Raw genomic sequence first — 19,685 nt, 5'->3', positions numbered from 1 at the left:
CCCGAGCCCGGTCCCAGCTGGAGAGACTCTCCTCCTCCTCCTGCCGCCGCCGCCGCTGCCTCCTTCCCTCCCTGTCGGGCCCCTTCCCGCGGACCAGGATACAAAATGGCGCAGCCGGGAGGGGCAAGCTTGAGGGCCCTCCCGGCCCCGATCCTGATCCTGATGCTGAGCCCGATCCTGAGCCTGGGGGCGCCGCGCTGCGCCGCCAACTGCACGTGCAGCGGGGACCTGCTGGACTGCAGCAGCCGGGGGCTGGGCGCCCTGCCCCGGGGGCTGCCCGCCTGGCCCGCCTCGCTGTAAGTGCCCTTGCACGGATCCTGCTCTGCACCCGGCTGGGGGGGGGGGTTTGGCCCCTGTGCGGGGGCTGCAAGGGGTGCCCCAGACCCCCCTCCGGCTTTGCAGGGGTGGGCTTGCAAAGCATGGAGCAAGGGGAGGGTGTTGGCATCCTGGAGCAAGTGGCAGGGAGTTCACAAATCCTCTCCTGGGGATGAGGAATTTGGTACAAGGATTCTTGAAGGTTTTGGCGGGGGGAGGTGGAGACCCTGCCGGGTCCGGTGTGTAATTCTCACTCCAGCGACCCGTCGGGGTGTATGCGATGCTTTGGGGAGAGGTGATGCTGGAGCAGGGTCCGGCGCCCGCTTCGTGTTGTTCTCCATTGTTTTCACCCCTTGCCCTGCCAGGAGTCGCACGTGCCCCCGCTGGAGTCGGGGGTTAGTTCTTGCACCCCGGCAAGTGGCTTCTCCCCGTCTGCCCCGCCGTCGTTACTGGGTGCCCCAACTTTGGGAGACGCTTGCAGGGCTGGTGATGCCGAGAAAGGGCCCGCTGGCCGGCGGAGGATGCGTTCGTCTGGGCGGATCTCCTCCGTGATCCTTTTCCCCTCTGGCTTGCAAAGAAGACGGGTGGTTTGCTCGCTCGGCGTTGCTCTCTCGTGGGGCTCCAGGGAGAGTCGTGCCCAAAGTGAGCGAGGCCGTTCCCTACGCGCAGCGCTCGCGGGGTGGTACAGAGAGCGGCTCCACGGGTCCGAAAATAATTTGGACGAAGAGGGCAAAGTCGAGCGGAGTTTGGGCAGGATAACATCGGTTATTCTGACTTTCCATTAACTCTACAAAGTGTGTTCACCCCTGTTAGCTTGGTGTGTTTAAAAAAAACAACAAACAAACCCAAAAAAACCCAACAACCCAAAACAGCCTTTCTTTTTCCTTCCAGTTTAATGGCATTAGCTGCTGCCTTCTAAGAGCTGTTTGGACTTGGCTCTGATACTTTTTTTTTGCTTCGCAGTGTGGAATTACGGCACTGATCTCATGTTTCCCCCCCCTCATTCAAATTCAAAACTGAAGGGAGGATGGAGATAAAAGGTTGCTGTGCTGTTCTTAAAGTTTACCTGGACTAGGAAGAAGTGTCCTTTTTGTGTATTCCTTGTTTTTTTTGGTATCCACGGGGCAAGAGTTGTGGCTTGTTTTTATTATGATTTTTTTTAATGCTCTAATCCTATAAAGGCCCAGCTTTCCAGCGTGGGTGCCTGCACCTCTCTTCCTAAATCCATATTTGGACATCTCAGCCAACGACCTGATTTTTCAAAACGGACTCGAACTGCCATAGATCGGCTCGGCTGTCCTGAAAAATCGGTGCCCAGGTTGAGGTGTCCAAATATGGATCGGAGGGCTTGAGTTTTTAGGCCCGGAGAAGTTTTATGAAACGATGAAATGATTTGGACGGGGAACAAGCTTGCGGCAGATTAGAAACACTTGGGTATCGGTGCTGCACGTTGCTTTATAAGAGGTCTGGAGTCGGTGTGGGGGGAGCGTGCGGGGTTTTCAAGCGAGGCTTGGGAATAAGGTAGATGAATGGGAAATCTGATTTTGGATTCTCTCCTTTTATGAACGTACCGAGCTGCCTGCTGCGATCATGTTATTGGAATGTGCCTTGCACTTACTGAACAAGAGCTAATAAGTGAAAGCTAATAAAGTTGCTGCAGTTTTGTTTTTTACTAAAAAGATACTGAAAATTAAAAAGAAAGAGATACCATGAGTGTAGCGCAGCAGTACAGAGTCCTGTAACTTGCAGTGCAGCGGCCTGTTCGGTAACGTCAGAAGTGCCACTGTTGACTCGAACTTAATAAGATCTCTGAAATCCAAAATGAGACATGCAAAGCCCAGAAACTCTAGCGGGAGACATGTGGTTAACTTTGTCAGATCCTGAATTCTGCTTGGCAGAGTGCACAAGAGCCTAAAGTGGATGTATACGCACATACGGTTATATAAATAAATAGCCTTAACCATTGCCTAGCCTTTTCCAAAAAGAAGTGGAAAAAGGGTTGGGTTTTTTTAATCTTTGGGTATCTGAAGAAATGTACAGGTGATTGAATCCATAGGACTCCTGGTCATGAAGCTGTACCATGCATCTACCAGGAAGGAAAACAGTCGCTGGAGGATTATTGGAGACCATCCAACTTGTTATTAAGTAGAATTATTTTCTTATAGATCTGTCAGGTTCACTTGCCATTATTCATTCTTGGCTACAGTGGAAGGACCACGCGATTAGCAGGTGTCAGGCTGCGTTACTCTGGTGTAACCGAGGGTAGACTTTGGCCCTTTTCTGTTTGAAAGCGCAGCTCATGCTCACCTGTTACTGTGGGTCCTCTTATCCTGGGGAGTTGTTCAGTCTGCTTCATGCCATTTTGGCAGTTCCTAATTTTCCGAGCATAATTTCGGAATCCCCCACGTTTTCTAATCGTGGGACAGTGCCACATCCTAAAAAAAAAATTGCATTAATAGTGCACTTGAACTGCATTTCCCCGTCCGTTTGTCAGGCTTGCAAATGCCGAGGGGTGCCCTATTCATATGGAGCAGATTTTTACACGCTTTGAGTTCAGTTTCAATTTTCGTGGTGAAGCAATTGCACGTGCACACTGACTTCTACAGCCTCGTGGCTGTTGCTCTCTTAACCGCTTAGACAAAATATGGTTTGTCACTTTAGTATCGTCTTGGGTTAACGTTGAATTTTGCAAGGGTTTTCATATCTGGCCATCTCTAATACTTTGTCTCATTCACTCTTCCCGTATCATATCTAAAAAAGAGAAGCTTGGCGATTGCAAAGATTTTGTTCTGAAAGTTGCATGGTATCATATCAGTGTGGTATGATTTACATGCTCATGAAAGCTGGATAGTAAGTAGTTCTCAGCCAGTTTTCATCTATATTTAATATTCTCTGTCAAAGAGTTCTGACAGCTGGAAACGTTCGTTTTATCGTGATTCAAACCTCCTGCCATCTTCCTGTTAACACTTCTTTTTAAAGTTTTCAGCAAGAGAGTCTTCTTCTAAAATGCCTAAGAGATTTAGGAGCGCAAGGCTTCTTGGCTGTCAGTGGGAATCATGCTCTTAAATCCAGCTGAGTGCTTTTGAAAAGCTCTCCCCAACAATTCACTGTATAATTAGAGCCATTATGCCTAAACAATACTTGGAGTTCATCGCGGCATGTTTTAAGATTAGATTTATAACGGTTTAAACAAATAATATGGCCCTGTAGATTTGTTATAGATCTGAAATTGCTTTTCTCAAGTTGTACTTCCCCCCCCAATACCGACGGTCCTGTTGACGAAGTGTCACTTAAAGCTCATATTGTTGCTAGCGGCACCTGTAGGTTTAAGAAGTTTTGTTCAAAATGAAGACCTCGTTTGGAAAAGGGCGATACTCTGTGGTCACTTGTAGCTCGTATGCTAAGGTATGGGGAAGTATTTGGAATTGGCAGCAAAGTCCTGGCCATTCGTGTCTGCAAAAGCACGATGTACTTTCTGAGTACAGTTTGTTACATAAGAATTTAAAACTTTTGCCTGAGTAGCACTGGACGGGAAGGATGTTGAAACAGCTTGGCATAAGTACAGTCTACTTAATAAACCACACCACCGAGCCACCTTGCAAGCTTTGCAGTTAACCACTTGCAGCTCTGAAAAAGTTCAGCATCTCTGGAAAAATCGAAATCCATTGAGGGCTTGTTCTGTAGCTCTTGTCTGGCTTTGAAGCTGCTTGAGATAGTTAGACATCAAAAGATATTAAAGAAGTCTGAAGCCTGATTTACATTAGAACATTATCCGTGGCATACGCTCCAGTGCTGAGCTTAAGAACAAAATGCTTCGCGCTCAGAAACGCCAGGTGCAGAGCTGTGGCATAGCAAAATGACTATTGCAGATCAGGCAACGTGTTACGGCCATTAAGGCAATATGTGCTCTTTGCTGCGCTCTCTCTTTCTTCACGTTTCCCCTGAATGTGAAGAATGGCAAAGAGTCAATTAAAAAAAAAAAAAAAAATCACTTTCCAGCCAGGGGGGAAAAAAAGAGAACAAGTTTCTTTTAGGAATCATGTGGGATGTCCTGGGCACCCAAACCTTATTTATGCTGGGGTGTGGGGAACAGAAAGGGGTTAACAGTGGGTGTAAGTGTATCATTTATAGCAGAGTGGAATATAAAAAGCTCCAGCTGGAAATGAAAATCTGGCCCTTTAGATTGAAATGGGTTCAAAATTCATGACGCATGCTTCAGTGATTGCAGCAAAATGAAATGGAGAAAGGGGACTGCTTTTAACACCTCTCTTCTCTTCCTTACTACTTTTTTTTGCATTCACGATGATATTGTTTGCTGCTTGGAGACATGAAAACTCTGCTCCAGCCGGGTCTGAAGTGCCTCCTCTTCTGTGTAGTTACACGGGGCAGGATTTTGCTCCGACTAGAACAGAATTGCCCACAAAGGCCTGAAAAGTTTCCGAGCCATGACACCCCTTTTGCTCCTTGCATGAGAAATGCCATTCTAAAAAAGACTTGAGAAAATAAAAAGGGGCATAAGCACTCGGGGAACTATAGGAAACCGTGCCAGGTCAGGTATGTCTATGCAATGGCGTGGCTGTGATGCAAAGTTCAGGAGGGAATCGAGTGTTACAACTGTCCAGTTATTACCAAGGTCTGTACAGGGATGCAGAAACTTTTGCTTTGGGATCTCTCTTTACACAACACATCAGAGTGGGGGGAGGCTGTTTTTGGCACTAAATGCCCATGTGATTTAGGGGCCCGAGTCTCATTTTTCAGATCTTAGTCTTCAGTCTCATTTGCAGAAATACCCAAATGGCTTAAGGGCCTAACTCATTGAAAGTTGCACAGTCCTAGACAATGAGGGTTGGGAGGGAGCTCAGGAGGTCACATCTCGTCCAAGCCCCTGCTCAAAGCAGGACCAGCCCCAACTATGTCATCCCAGCCAAGGCTTGGTCTAGCCGGGTCTTCAAAACCTACAAGGATGGAGCTTCCACCACCACCTCTCTGGGTGACCTGTTCCAGGGCTTTACTACCCTCCTAGTGACAGCATTTTCCTAATATCTAACCTCAACTTCCCTTGCTGCAACTAGATACCATTGCTCCTTGTTCTGTCATCTGCCCCCATTGAAAACAAGCCCCTCCGTCATTTAGAGCAAGGTTTTTAGGTACCTAGAGATGGAGAAAAGTACCTCAGCCAGTCTGCACCTTCAGGTACTGAAGAACCTCTGGAAGTCTGGCCTTAAGCCCCCAGTTGAGCTTGCATTGCTGTGAGCAGGTCCTGTTGAAGCCAATTTAATGGCACACGTGCTTGAAGTCATAGCATGCTTAATTGCCATGCCCTGTTGAGCCTTACTCAGGTTGGACAGGTTTGAAGCTACCGTTCACATCTTGAGATGGTTCTGGCAGGTAGCTGTAACAGGGGATTGGACCTGTGCATGGGAAAAGTGCCTCTGCTTTTTCTTAGGACTTGCTCTGCATGTATTAACTAACTACAGGCAGGGCACTGGCAGCTGAGATGCTCAATCCAAGGAAAGTTAGAGTGGGGGAAATGCATTTGATGACCTTATAAAAAGAGAAGAGAATGATCCTGGCAGGGCTGGCTTCGCACGTCTCACTTCCAACCCTGCTGAAAGAAGGGAACGAAGATTAAGTAAGACTTGCTGGGGGTGAGATGGTGCCAAGCCCCTTTGCAGCGGTGCTGGGGTCAGCAGAGGAGGTCTTGGTTGTGCTGGGAGCTTTCCCAGAATCGCTGTGCTTTGAGGGGCTTGGAGACTAGCTCTGCAGCGAGGCTCTCCCAGGCAAGAGGAGTGGGGTGCAGGCCGTCCCATGGTGCCTCCCCTTTTCATGCCCAGGGGAAGGATGCTACAATTTTCAGCAAATTCCCAGAGCCATCTCCTCCCTCCAGGGCTGCTGCTGCTTTGCTGTGTTGCTAAAGCAGTGGATTGAGTCCCCAGTCCAGCTCCGATCTTTCAGGAGTTCAAAGGGAGCCACGGGCAGGAAGCGAGAGGAACAGCTCTTGCCAGAAACCGCAGTTGACCTTAGTGACAGAATGACATAACTCCCCTAGGGGAAAGAAACGTGGCAGGTGTTCAGCTTTTCGGGTAGGGTTCGGGTCCATGTGGCAGATCAGCATTGCACCTGGAGACTTGGCTCTAGGAAAAGCAGAACCAGAACGACGCTCCTAATGAAGCTTGCAATCCAGTTTTCCCCCCCTCTTCTTCTTATCCGACCCTCCCAGGGTCTCTAGATACTGCCAACAGAGGGACTCCTCCTTTTGACTGCTGAGCTATAAATCCACCCCCTTGAAACGTGGGCTTTACCACGCAAAGCCCCTTTCCCAACCATGCGTGTCTGCAGACGAGTGCCACTAGGATACTCTCACACCATTTGCATTCTCATGACCGGTCTTGAGGCTCATTTGAATGTGCGTGCGTTGTCATTTGGCTTCATTGACCGTGCTCGGCACGCTTGGGACAGATCTGGCCGCTGCCGAGAAACCGTGCTTGCAATAAGCCCTTCTGCTCCCGTAGAGTTTTCCCCGGGTCTTAATGCCCAGGCCGAACCACTGAAGGCATTGAAAGTTGGGCAAAACCGGGCAGACTGGGTCGGTGGAGAGCTGTGCTGTTTTCTGGGCGGGATTAGCAAGGAAGCCTGAATGCGGTAAATTTGATCCAAATGGGGTGTCACCTAACGAACGTGCTCTAGGACCACAGAAGAATTGCCCGTATTTGCTCCTCCCTTCTTCTTAGAAACTTCATGGCCTTTAATCACGCGGGGCTTTTCCTCTCCACACTGCCTGCCGCTTGAAACACACGGGTCCTGTACAAAGGGAGCGAGCGCTCAATGGGCTGTGTTAATATTCAGCGCCCTTTACAATGGGCGCCGCTTGACCAGGGGAGGATGAATGGTTGGGGAGATGGGAGAAGGAGGAGCAGCGACGGGCAAATTCCCAGGCAGGGAAACAAGTGTCTCAGTAGGCATCCGGGAGGCAAATGCACCAGTAATTGTTCTCTGGGAAAAAATATAACTTCATATTTTTCTTCGCTTGTGCAGACCGTTGGACTGCTCAATTTTCCCCCCCCGAGGAGTTCCCACTAGGGGAGCGATAGAAGGAGCAGCTCCTGAAATTGGTCCCTTTTATGTCGGTCTCCTGGAAACGAGAGGTTAAAACAGGCCTAGCAGGGAACTATGTGGATTTTGGAGCTTAGACACCGACTCGTGCAAGTGCTTCAGCACATGCTTCGTTTTAAGCGTGCGAGGAAGCTACCTTCCCTGCTCAGATAAATGTCCAAGCCTGTACTCGAGTCTCGGAGCAGGCCGTGCTTCGAGGCAGCCTTAGCGAGCATCGTCCTGACCCTCTGAATGCCTCGTGTGTCGAGTTCCCAGAGGGCTTGCAGGACGGGGCATGAAATCCTGGCGGTAGCTGGGAGTTCAGGAAATGGTCCAGGCGATCATGTAACTAGGCGATTTGCCTGCCGCTTGCAGTACGGAAACCTGGCCCCGGTTGCCCGTACTTTCACCTCCAGTTTTGCTGCAGAGTTGACTCGGGGAGGAGAACAAAAGCCGAGCTGAGCTAAACTCAAAGCGCGTGCCTGAATGACCTGGTCCAGGTCAGCTGCAGGCGAGGAGCTGGGAGACACAAGTGGCCCTCTGTCATCCTGACAGTCGCCCAGTGCAGGGCTGGCCGGCAGGTGTGCATCCTTTCCCCCAGGTGAGCTCCCCCAGGTGTGCTCTCGCCGTTACACCTGGCTGCAGGTGGCACCAGGAAGCTGTGAACTGCAAAGTGCCATGGTGGTATGGTCAAGCCCTAAATTTCAGGAGCCCAGGTAGCAAGTAAATCTGACTTCTGGCTGCTTTCACCTTGCACAGTGGGGTTGAACATCTGTCTTGATGCCTCTGTTCCTCACTGGTCATGGAGACGATTGATGAATGCCTTGTTTTCACTGCAGTCAACTCCAAAGTCCCCCCCCCTAACTCTAGTCCCATCCAGGCTGAGAAACTTGGAAGTGCTTTTGTCTGGGGTGCCTTCCCTATCGGATCCAGCACTTGCTAGCAGGACTGGCTGGTTTGCTGACACAATCATCAGGTCCTGCTAATGCAATCACTCCTGCGTTTTGTGGTGTGGCTGCTCTCCATGGAGAGAGGCTGCTCAAATGGGGTTAGTGCAAATCCAGATGACTTGGGCCAGGGAAAATACGGCCCATGAAAGAGCCTGGTTTGATATGGATCAGTCTGATAGTGGAGGGGTATAGATAGAGGACCCTTAGCAGGTTGTCAGGAGCAGTTTAATAGCATGTAAGCACACAGAGCACCCCGAGGGCCCTGGATTTTGATTTCATCTAGGAAACTGGATGCAGCGTTGGGTTTTGAGTTGACATCATTTTCTTTCTGTCTCACAAGTGCAGGGTAGGGAAAAGTGGAAAGCCTCTTCTCCAAATAAATGTGTGTTTGGGGGGGGAGGAACGTGGGTTGTGTAAAGGGAGATCCCAAAGCATAAGGTTCTGCATACCTGTACAGAGTTTGGTCATAGCTGGATAGTTGTACTAAATTTCCTCCTTACCTGTGCATCGTGGATGAGCAACACCCCCGAAAACAAGAAAGAAACCTTTCCTGCAACTCTGAGGCTTATCCAGGCTTACAGAAATGCCCTGCGGCTGGTTTAGAGCCACTGCAGCCTAGGTTGTTCAGGGACACGTGGCTTTGGTTGGGCGAAATTATGCTTGGTAAAGGGATGTTGAGGAAAATTGCTCCGGAAAGGTTTCCCATAGCTGTTAGTTCAGCATAAGGACTCTGAGGCCTTTAATTAGATAGTGCAGGTTGTCAAATGTGCAGCCCACAGGCTGGATCTGGCCCACGGAGCGGTTCTCCCTGGCCGGTCAGGCGACCTGCGGGATGCTGGAAGGTGGGGAGCAGCCTGGCGCAGAATCCAGGGCGATCGGCAGCAGGAGAGCGAGTGAGGGCTGATGCAGCCCCGATCACCCTCCAACTGCTTTGCCCATCGCACGGCTGCAGCCCAGTGCCCTAGGTTGGACTTGCTGCTGCCATGTGCCTCGTGCCAGAGAGAGAGCTGCTGCCATGGCACGGGGTAGGCGGTGGGGTTTGGAGGTGCACGGTGCACCCTGTGTCAGAGCCAGAACTGCTACTGCTGCTACCCTGGGTTTGGGCTGGATTTGACCCACAAAGCCTTCTGGTCTGGATCTGGCATGGGGTGCAAGGTGAGTTGGGACACCCATGTGATCATGTCATGGGGAGCTCTTCTCTCCTAATCCCCATTACATCGCTGTGCACGGATCCCCTGCATGGTGCTGCCCTCCTTCCTATTCTGCGTAGCTCCTCTGTATGCCACCCCAGTCCTGCTGCCAGGGGAAGGGGCAGACCTCGCGGCCGGGTCCTGCCTTCTCAGTGCCTTTTGGCCTCTTGTTGAGGTCGAGGAGTTTCTGGGTGTCTAGGGGATGCCAGACCAGGCCATAAATACTTGCACCCTAAGCAAAAAATAAATAAAAAGAGACACGTGGGAGGAGCGTGTGAGTTCACACCCCGTGACTGGTAGGTGTGTTGTGAAATGACTGAACGCTACCATTTGCTAAGTGAACAAATGAAAAGCGCCGGTGGCATATCACACGTGGCATTGCTTCCCCTGACTCCTCTCCTCATAGTGCGCAGGGACCTGAATCGTGGCGCTAGGATGCCGGCACGTTAGGTGCTGTACAGGCACCGAACAAAAAGACGGCTCCATTAGTATTGGGACATCTGTTAGGAGAGTGAGGGCTGCATTGCCCTTTCTGCATCTGAAGTCCTATTACCCCCAGACCTCTTCCACTTCAGAGCGTGACCATGACACGTGTAATATATTACGGTGCCTTTTTATATTTTCAGCACGTTGTCTCTCAATCTGCGGTTGGGCAATTCTTTGAGCGATCCCGAAACTTGGACTAATATTTTAATGGTACCCGTCTCAAGTTCTGATAATTATATTGTATTTAATCCAAGTACTGCGATGACTTCTGTGCTCTCCATTTGAGTAGTAATTTAAGGCAGTGCCTGGTAAACTGGAGCCATCTGTCTTCTTTTTTTTTTTTTTTTGTAAAGTGTTAATCCACTTGGACGCTAGAATATAATTACTAGTTATTTGCACCAGTGTCACGAGCTGCTTTTCAGTCGGTGTATTTTGGTAGTTGGCTGAGATCAGCTTTGTGACGATTTCAGTAGGAAAGTATCAAAGAGCCTTTATAAGACTGACAGCTTTTATGCAGAGCTATAGGTTTTCTAGAGCATCCTTTCATGGAGTGGGTTGCATTTAAAAAATGGCACGGTGCCTTCAGGCTAAAAAGCTGTGAGATTCAAGAGCCAGGGTTTTAGGAGAGACATTCTTTGTGCCATTATTTTGGGGTAGTGCCACTTGTATTGCAACTAGGATTTGCTTACACTGCAAACACCGCCCCTGCTTCGAAATGATCTGGTGCTCTGTTGATGCAATAAAATAAAGTTTGGGAAGCTGGGGACCAGCTGTTATAAAGGATCTCTCTTGCTCTCTTTTTAATGGTAAGCATTTTGTAGCGAACGCTTTGCTTGACTTCACACGAAGGAGCCTATTTGGAGGCGAACCGTTTCAGATTTGGAAAGGACGTGCTTCATCCAAATTTGAGCGTCACGGTTTTGAGTCCAGGTAGGAAGGCTATTGTGAAATCTCCTATGTGGTTCCCTCTGCACTTTTTTTGGTCCGTGGAAGAACGGCTGAAGACGACCTCCCAGCTGGACTAGGGGACAAGAGTGCAAATGGCTTAAAACACAAAGTCCAGATCCGCGTCCCTCCCGAGCTCAAAGGGGCTTAGATTAACTGGTCTAATTAGGGGAGCATTTTGACTGCAAACAAGGCCTGTTCAGATCCTGTATATTATTACAGGAGCCCTCATAGATACCAACCCGTTGGGATAGGCACTCTTTGTCCTCAGTGTCCCTAGAGACTTTGCCATCAGCAGTAGAAATCAAACTATTAATGAACCTGTTTCAAAAGGCAGTTGCTGGTGGCTCGAAGCCTATTGAGCGTGGCCAGCATAGACTAGACTGTTTTATAGCTTTGGCTTAAAAAAAATCAACAACCCATGTCCTAGGATGTCTTCTGCCAACATAAACAAAGGTTTTTCTGCATTATCTGTCATCTAGAAAATCGTTCTCCAACGTCGTGCCTGGCCTATCGGAGCGTGTTTATACCATATTTGAAACAGTTGAGCTAATGCAGTTTGATCTCCGGCACAAGTGAAACTGCGCACAGCCTCCGAGATTAGTGTCGGCACAAAGGCCAAGGACTTTTGCATTCAGTAAGAGTGAAGGCAACATTATTTGGGCTGCGTCCGGCCATCGAGCAGGAAGGATGCCTGTCGCACTCGTGTTTAAACGAGGCCCAGGGTTGCTCTCTCTGGTCTAATGGACCCGGCCTCCAAAAGTGATGGAGGGCTTAGGAGTGATGGCGGGGCGGAGGTGGTCTCGTGGACTGACTGCTTTCGAACGGGGCTTGCGTACCACCCCGGCAGCAGAGAAGAGGTGGGAGAAGACCTAACGCATTAGGGTTGCTGGTCTGTGAATTCGATCATGGGTAATAACATGGACATCATAGGAAACTGCCTGGCTGGAAGCTGCGTGCAAAATCGCCCCCCTTAAATGTGTTCCAGTTGTCCAAACATTGCTGCCTCTGTGCGCGCGTGCACGGCGAGCTGAGTTAGGGAAAATGGAGGAAAACCTGTCTTGAGTCGAAGCTAGCCCCTGCTTCCCTCGGTAACACGGGTGCCACGCGCCCACGTTTGCTTTGCTTTCCCCAGCTGCATTTGAATCTCCCTGGCCCGGCTGCGATCCCTTCAGGGGTTAGGAGCTGTGAGAGTGCAGGTAATCGTGCCCAGGGCGTAGCAATTAGGTTACAGGTGTCAGAGGTGGAGGGCAAGGTGTAATGCTTCCTGGCTCGGCCTCCGCACCAAGAGCAGGGCTAGGGTAGCGAGGCATTTGCATCGGGCTCAGTTCAATGGGACGTGGCTGCCCGGTTCCTTCACATCCCTTTATGCACACCCGTGTGCTTGGGAGCCAGGTGAGCCCATGCAGGCTCAGTCCCCAGGGTGGCTTCACTGCTCTGTCATTTGCTAAGGGAAGGGAGATGGCTTCTGGAGACAAATGGGGTGGTATCGTGCTTCAGGAAAGTTCCCATGGCCCTCTTTGCCGCCTTCTCTGCCAAGCACCTTTTTTATTATTCCTGCACCTGTTTTATGGCAGTAGTTGCATGGCCGTGGTCCAGAGCCGTGGCACTGAACTCTGCTTCCATGATGGGATCGGGGCAGGCTTGTTTCTTCATCGCCTCCTATGTGCGTGCCTCCCCAGCTATCCCACCTGGTCCCCAAAGATAGGGTTATCTGTGGAAGTGTTGATCAACCTTTGTCCCCTTCTGAACCACGGTGCAGATTCAGATCAGCGCTAGTCTTTCATTTCTTTCAGCAAAGCGGATGCCGCTCTCCCGTCTCGGAGGATTTAAACGTGTGCAGACATACAGCGATTCATCTTGGAACAACGTGTGCCCTAGCATTTCATTTTAGCTAAGACTTTTGTGCGCCGGTCCTGTCTAGATGCCTAATAAGCAAGGATGCAGTACTTCTCTCATGACAAGCAAAGTTTAACAAAATAAGAGCCTGCAAATCTTTCTGTGATATGTATTTGGATGTTTATCTCCTCTTGGGTTATATCTGTTGCCTGGAAGTCACGTACAGCATTAAATAATAATTTAGAAAAACAAATCTCTTGGCTGTCTCTGACTTGAGAACCAGCGAGACCAGTTGCGTGGCTCCTTTTATCTTTAATTCTCTCTCATCCTGCCTCCCCCCTCTTTCCATCCTGCCTTCCCACTTTCCAGCAGTCGGGCTCAAGACGTTGGGTTTGTTTTACGCAGAACAGTCGAAGGCCATTGAACGATGCTGAATTTTATTTTATTGTTTTGGATCGAGTTGGCTTTGGATTCCAAGTCTCAGTGCTGAAAGCATGCCTGTGGGGTTTTTTCCCCTCTCTCTTTGCTGGGTTAGGTAAGAAGTGCTACGGGGACTTGGAGTGAACCTGTGCAGACTTTCCAAGCACGTGTGCAAGCAGGGAGAGGCAAACTCCTTCTCCCATTTGGGAGGAGGGGTGCAGAGCTGTTTTGCAGCGGAGATCTCTCTCTCTCCAAGTTTCCCAGCCCTTGTATCTCGAGTGTTAGCACTTTGTCTGTGTCTTGTTTAACAAGACAACTGACAAGCCGTCCTTGCGGCTGCCGTGGCACGTACCAGCCCAGCGTCGACTCCTGGAGCTTTGCAGAAAGCCTGTGTTTGTTTATCTCTCCGCAGCTTGATTCGACTCCCAGCGAAGTCATCTGGGAGGCTTTCCATCCATTTTGCTGGGCCTCGGAGCAGGCCCTGCACAAGCCGCTCTGACTTCGTTCTAGCCTCCTCTCTCGGGGGCCACGTTTTCGTGCCCGTTTCGGCTCGAACGGCATTTCTGCCAAATGTGACGGGAGGCCTGTTCATCTGCTCAGTTGACTCGTGTAGTCTTCAAATAGCAAGTATTGCACATGGGGCTAGCTTTGCCTTCTTGCAGCTTAGGCAAGTCTTTGGGGCAAGGATTGATTGGGTCGTGCAGTTGGTGCCACGCTGGGGTTGTGATCCTTGCCCGGGGCTCCCAGAAATTATGAATAATGAAAAGTGACAGCAGAAGAGGATCTGGTGCATACTCGCACCGTTGCTGCATCTCCTTTCGATGGTGGGATTTGTAGCCTTATCCAAATATTGCCTCCCTCTGGGATCTGAAGCAGGGCCTCCTTGGCTTCCTGTTCTCCATCCATAAAACAGCAAAGGAGGCTTTTTACCTCCTCAGGGAGCCAGGATGTTTGCCAGGGTATGTGCAGCGCTCTGTGCTGTCCTAGCCTTGGATCAGCCTCTTCCATCAGAGCGCATCTGGGCTTCTCCCCACACCTGCCCCAGCTTCTAGCTGGGGGAAAGTCCTTTGGATGTTGGGTGACCTGCTGCAGATGCAGAGAGACCCTGCGGTGGCCTGTGCCTCCGTAACAGCTCTTGGGTCACCAGTGCTCTCTCCGACTCTCACGGCAAATCCAATGGGCAAATGAGCCAATATGTGCCCTTGTTGCCAAGAAAACTAATAGCATCGTGGGCTGCATTGGTAGGAGCATTGCCAGCAGATTGAGGGCAGTGATTCTTCTCTATTCAGCACTGGAGAGGCCACATCTGGAGTCCTGTGTCCAGTTGTGGGCCCCCCAATGCAGAAAGGATGTGGACACACTGGAGAGAGTCCAGTGGAGGGTAACAAAAATGGCTTGGGGGCTGGGGGATATGACTGGTGAGGAGAGGCTGAGGGAACTGGGCTGATTTAGTCTGGAGAAGAGAAGACCGAGGGGGATTAAATAGCAGCCTTCAGCTCCCTGCAGGGGGGCTGCAAAGAGGATGGAGCTGGACTGGTCTCAGTGGGGGCAGGTGACAGGACAAGGAGCAATGGGCTCCAGCTGCAGCAAGGGAAGTTGAGGTTGGATAGTAGGAAAAGCTTTGGTAGTAAAACACTGGAATGGTTTACCCAGAGAGGTGGTGGACTCCCCATCCTTGGAAGTTTTGAAGACCCGGGTAGACAAAGGCTTGGCTGGGATGATGTAGTTGGGGCTGGTCCTGCTTGGAGCAGGGGTTGGACTAGATGTGACCTCCCGAGGTCCCTTCAACCCTCATTTTCTGTGATTCTTTTAAACCCCCCCAGGACTCCCAACAACACGGTGCATGACTGGGGCCTTACACCGCGAGCCAGGCCATGTCTTTTCCTGAGTGGGGGGGCACTACATACAGATGCTAACAAATGGATTTGAGCTCTTTGTTCCCACCGTACCATTTTTAACGCTTTAAAAAAAAAAAAAAAATCCCAAATCTTCACCTGCTAAACCACCCTACCATTTTAAACCCTCTTTTGGGGAATTTTTAATCTTCACCTACTACAAAACACTCATCCTACCAAGCTACCCCTCACTCTTCCTTTCCTTGCTTGCAGGTCTTTACCTCCTAATAGAGTCATCAGGTTGACAACTAGCTGAGGGCTCCCGGAGGGACTCCAGTTGCCATCGTTCGCTTGTTTTGTTCCCCTTCCAGCTGCAAGCGCTGGAGCCAGCCCAAAGGCGAGGGCCGTGGCACCCCCGTGTGAGATCCTCGCGCCAAGACGAGGCTTACTGGGGAACAGACTGTGCTTGATTAAGCCATTTCGACTTGTCGTAAATTCAGAAAATCACTTTTTTCTTTTCCCACCCCTTCCTTGCTTCTCAATGGCAGCTGAACTTTTTCAGGCTGCCTGTTAATTAAGCCACAAGTCCAGCGCTTGCTTTGTAAGAGGCACAGGGAAAATAAAGGAGGAATTCAGCCCTGGACGTTTGGAAACGCAGCGTGGAAGCGTCCCTGTTCGACAACTTCCAGTGACTTCCTCCACGGTTTCCTGCACGGTTCTGCCCACCGGTTATTAAACCGTCGGGTTTGGCGCATCAGGAGCCTGTCTCCATCAGCTGCCTTCCCTTTTGTCCTAGCTGTTGGAGCCTGCAGCGTCCCGACTCCTTCCCAGTCGGGCTCGCTCTTCCAGAGCACAATTGCGCTGTTTGTGAACAGCCAGAGAAGCGCAGTCTTTCCAGGAAATGTTTCCCCGAGGCCGGGAAAAGCTTTGCAGGCTGGGGGTTTCTCGCGTGGGTTCGGAAAGAGCTCCAAACGGTTTTGTAAATGCGCTGGCCTGCTCCGTCCCGAAGTCCTCCGCGCCAGCTTTCTGCAGAGGGTGTTTGGAGGTTGCAGATGCAGGATCTGTTGTTGCAGAGGCTGGTCCAGCTGCTACGGAGGGACGTTATAGCCTCTCCTGGAATTAGCATTTGTTTTGGAGGAGCGATCCAAAAGGCTCCTTGCTGCTGCTCGTTCTGCCGAGAACGAAGCAATAAGGCCGTCCCGTGGGGCGTGGGGGGGAGACCCTCGCTCAAGTTGAGCTGCAGTATAATACTCCGTCCCCTTTTTGTCATTCACGCGATCCCCTGCCTGTTCGGAGCCGCACGGCTTCACTTGCAAGTCGAGGTGAATGAGCCAGGTCAACATTTGCATGGGACAGAGGAAACCCATGACGTGGTGTGCAACACACCTGAGTGCCGAAGCCGTGTCTCCTAGCTGCAGAAGTGTGTTGGCTCAGTGCGGTGCCCTTTATTCAGCCCAGAATCGTGACAGCCAAATTGGGGGTCCTGGAGACTTGGAAGGAAACGTTTTCCCTGATGTGCTCTGCCCTTAATCCTGCCCATCGTGGTGCACCGAGGAGGGATCTTGCAGTTAGGTTCGTGACCACATGTTTTGTTGCAAAAGGGTTGAGGAGTTTGGAGGCATTGGGAGGAGAGGGCTCTTCTGAGCTCAAGGCAGGTGAGGTTCGTGGGGTAGACGCAACATCTTTTATGAGACCAACTCAGTAGTTGGAGAAATAGTTCTTTGCAAGCTTTCGGGCTCCTTCTGAGCTTGAGGTAGCTTGGTCAGAGCGCAACTCTGAAAAAGCGAGGGAGACGTTCATTTTATGCATTAATGTCTGGCTTAGGGCAGCGCCCCGAGCCTGCAGTTTTTCCAGGCGCGTGCAGGCTTCCCTGGCACATCACAAAGCAGGTGAAATTATATTCTGGGTGTGCAGGTTGTAGCCGTGTTGGTCCAAAGACGTGGGCAGACGGGGTTCTCTGGGTAAATCGGATCTCTTTTATTAAACCCACTCAAATAGTTGGAAATCTAGTTCAGGCGATGCTTGTGAAACCACTGCGCTGACGAGAAGCCCCCAACTTCTTTCACCTCCCGACTTCCTTGTTTGGCTCTCAGCCGGGCGCTGAAGCTTTCTGCTGCCTGCAAGCGAAATGCCTAGATTTTGCCCACATTTGAGCGTGCCTCTGTAAAACAGAGCGGCTTTCGCCGTCTCAAGCAAATTCTTGACATTCTGAGGATGTCTCGAGCCACCAAACGCTTCCCGAAAGCTGCCCGGCGCGACCGAACCAGCTGGTACGGCTTGTACGTGGCACAGGGAAGGCGGATAAGACGTTTGACTGTGTATCTTTTGGATTTGAAGTGATCAAACAGGAAATGCAATCCTAGCCCAATTCAACCAACGCCCAGACCTGTTGTGGAACAGGGCGGGGGGGGGGGCTCTTATTCTTTTGATGCTAGAAGTGGTTCTGCTCCGATGCTGGGAAACCACAACTCTGCAAACAAAACGTGCTTGCAGAAGGGAGGAAGAAGAAGGATGGCGAGCTGGGGAGGGGGCTAGGCTGGAATTCGGAAAATCCTGGGTTCCTACTCTGCCACTGCCTTCCTGTGTGGCCTTGTCCAAACCACTTAGGGTTAGGTCCACAAACGACCATTAAGGCACCCAAAATCTACCTGAGCCCTGAAATGCAGCGCCGGCCACCCCCCCGTTTCTCTCCGTAGGTGCCCAGCGCCATTCCCTAAGCACCTAATGTGTTGCTCCTGGCTCCTGTCCAGAAGCGTCTCGGTCCTAGGCAGCTCCCAGGATCTACAGTGCAGCAGACCTGCTCCCGTGAATGCCTGCCAGATCAGACTCCGGGCACCTGGAAGTTAGATGTTTAAAGTGACAATGTCCATGTCCCTTTTTGGGTCTTGCACTTTGTCTCTCTGTGCCTGTTTCTTTTCCGTAAAGCAGGAATAGCCACACCGCTGCGTCTCACAGCAAAGGAGCAAAGAAGACTTGTTAATGAACAAATAAGTCATTTTTCTTATTGAGAAGTGACCTTAGGAAGCTGGGGTTGAATCCTGCAGCAGTGCCATCGATCTATCTGCCCTGGGGGTAGAAGGTGTGTGTGTGTGTGTGTGTGTGTGTGTGTAAATATATATATATATTTTTTTTTTCCCCAGTACTGTCAGTCCAGCATATTTTATAGTCACTAATTTTGCTCAAATAGTGAAAAGATCTGAGACGAAGCAAAGCCAGCCAGCAGAGCCCCCGACTATCTTCCTCCCAATCTGAATGTGTTTTGTTTTGTTTTTTTTATTTGCTTTAGGTATAGAAGTCGCGATGGAAAGTCCAAAATGCTGTGCTAATGTTTTCTTTGCTGGGAGAAGGGCTGACTTAAAACTAAAATTGCTGATTGATTCCCAGCCCCCCCTTTTTTTCCTGTTTAAGTTGAGAACCACTTCAAAGGCTCGGATGTGTTGGTGCCAGACGCCACACAGTTATTGTTAGAAGAATCTGAAATATAATTGAAAACAAACCTTTGTTCGGCAGAGCATATCTGACTAAGCTTGCGCTCAAGAGGGAGATGGTCTTCCTCCAGATTCGGTGTCTACACACTTGTCATGGCGCATGAATCATGTATGAATTCTTTTACATCTGGTAGCTGTTTGCAAATCTGGAAATTGCATATTTTATAAGAGGCTTTTTCTTTTCTCCCGCTGTAAAAACAGACGCGTGCTTGGACGTGTAGGCGCGCGCACACGCACACGATGCAGCTTAAAGTTCGTGGCGTATTTGCAGAATTCGTTAGAGCGGTAAAGCAGATCAGATTGAGTCTGGCAGAATAATTTGAGGCGAGAACCCTAAAGCTGAAGTTTCGCAGTTTGGGGAACGGGGCGTGATCCCACTGGCTTTTCTTGAAGGGCTTTTCCTTCCGTGGATATTTTTTGACATAATACCATTATATCTAAAGCGTAAGCAGAATGTAGGATGAGTTGGATGTCGGCATTCATTTTGGCCTTGTTTTGATGCGCATTACAACAGCTTTGGAGAGCGGGTACCAGAAGTAGCGGTTGAGGAGCATTAGGCCCAACCGGGATAAATCTCAGGAGCTGTTCTCTAGGATGAGCGGTGTTGGATAGACAGCATTGTGGTTAAGTATGCAGGTCCCAGAAAGCCAGCAGAAGTTAGCCTTGTGAGTCAACATGCGAGCCAGGACCTTTGGAGACCCACTTTCAGTTCCTTACCCTGCCACAGACTCCTGTTTGACCTTGGCCCTGTCACTTATCAGTGTGCCTCAGCTCCTAATACGTATAGTGGGGACAGTAGCTCTTCCCTACCTTGTTGGGGAGGTTGTGAAGATAAAAGCAGTAAAAAAAAAAAAAAAAAAAAAAAAAAAAGGGGGGGGGGGGGGGAGGTGCTCGGATAGAGCCGCGCTTGAAACCACGCAAGGCCCTCGTGCTCTCCAAACCCTGCATCTCAGTGGGATGAGGCTGCTTCCTGACATCCAGCTTCATTGTGCAATGTTGGCAGGATTGCACGCTTAAAATCCTTCACGTCTACCTAAAATGCAGCCGGTTTATTTAGGGGCACGATAGCAGCAGAGTCGAATCCTATTAGCCAGCAGTTTGTTGTTGTTGTTGTTGTTCTCGTTT

The 19,685-nt window shown here is 50.2% G+C and overlaps 1 protein-coding gene and 1 long non-coding RNA gene across 3 annotated transcripts in view; one reads left to right on the top strand and one right to left on the bottom strand.

Annotated features, from left to right (window-relative positions):
* Window positions 1–1,964, bottom strand: part of LOC112550929 — a 4,550-nt gene extending 2,586 nt beyond the window's left edge. Inside the window, exon 1 of the long non-coding RNA XR_003095014.1 lies at window positions 570–1,964. This is a non-coding gene — a long non-coding RNA (uncharacterized LOC112550929). The remainder of the gene's footprint in view (window positions 1–569) is intronic.
* The window catches only part of LRIG1 (leucine rich repeats and immunoglobulin like domains 1), a 106,349-nt gene continuing 86,670 nt past the window's right edge, over window positions 7–19,685 (top strand). Inside the window, exon 1 of one of the 2 annotated variants that reach the window (XM_006027619.3) lies at window positions 7–296. In XM_006027619.3, coding sequence (XP_006027681.1) covers window positions 106–296 — 191 coding nt within the window. In that variant the 5' untranslated portion in view covers window positions 7–105. Of the gene's footprint in view, window positions 297–16,081; window positions 16,645–19,685 lie in introns of those variants that run through there. The other variant, XM_025208866.1, reaches the window with a different exon arrangement.

This window comes from Alligator sinensis, unplaced genomic scaffold, assembly GCF_000455745.1.
Source record: "Alligator sinensis unplaced genomic scaffold, ASM45574v1 scaffold937_1, whole genome shotgun sequence".
Taxonomy (NCBI): Eukaryota; Metazoa; Chordata; order Crocodylia; family Alligatoridae; genus Alligator; species Alligator sinensis.
The sequence above is the reverse complement of the archived record's forward strand: the minus strand, read 5'-3'. Positions and strand labels throughout refer to the sequence as shown.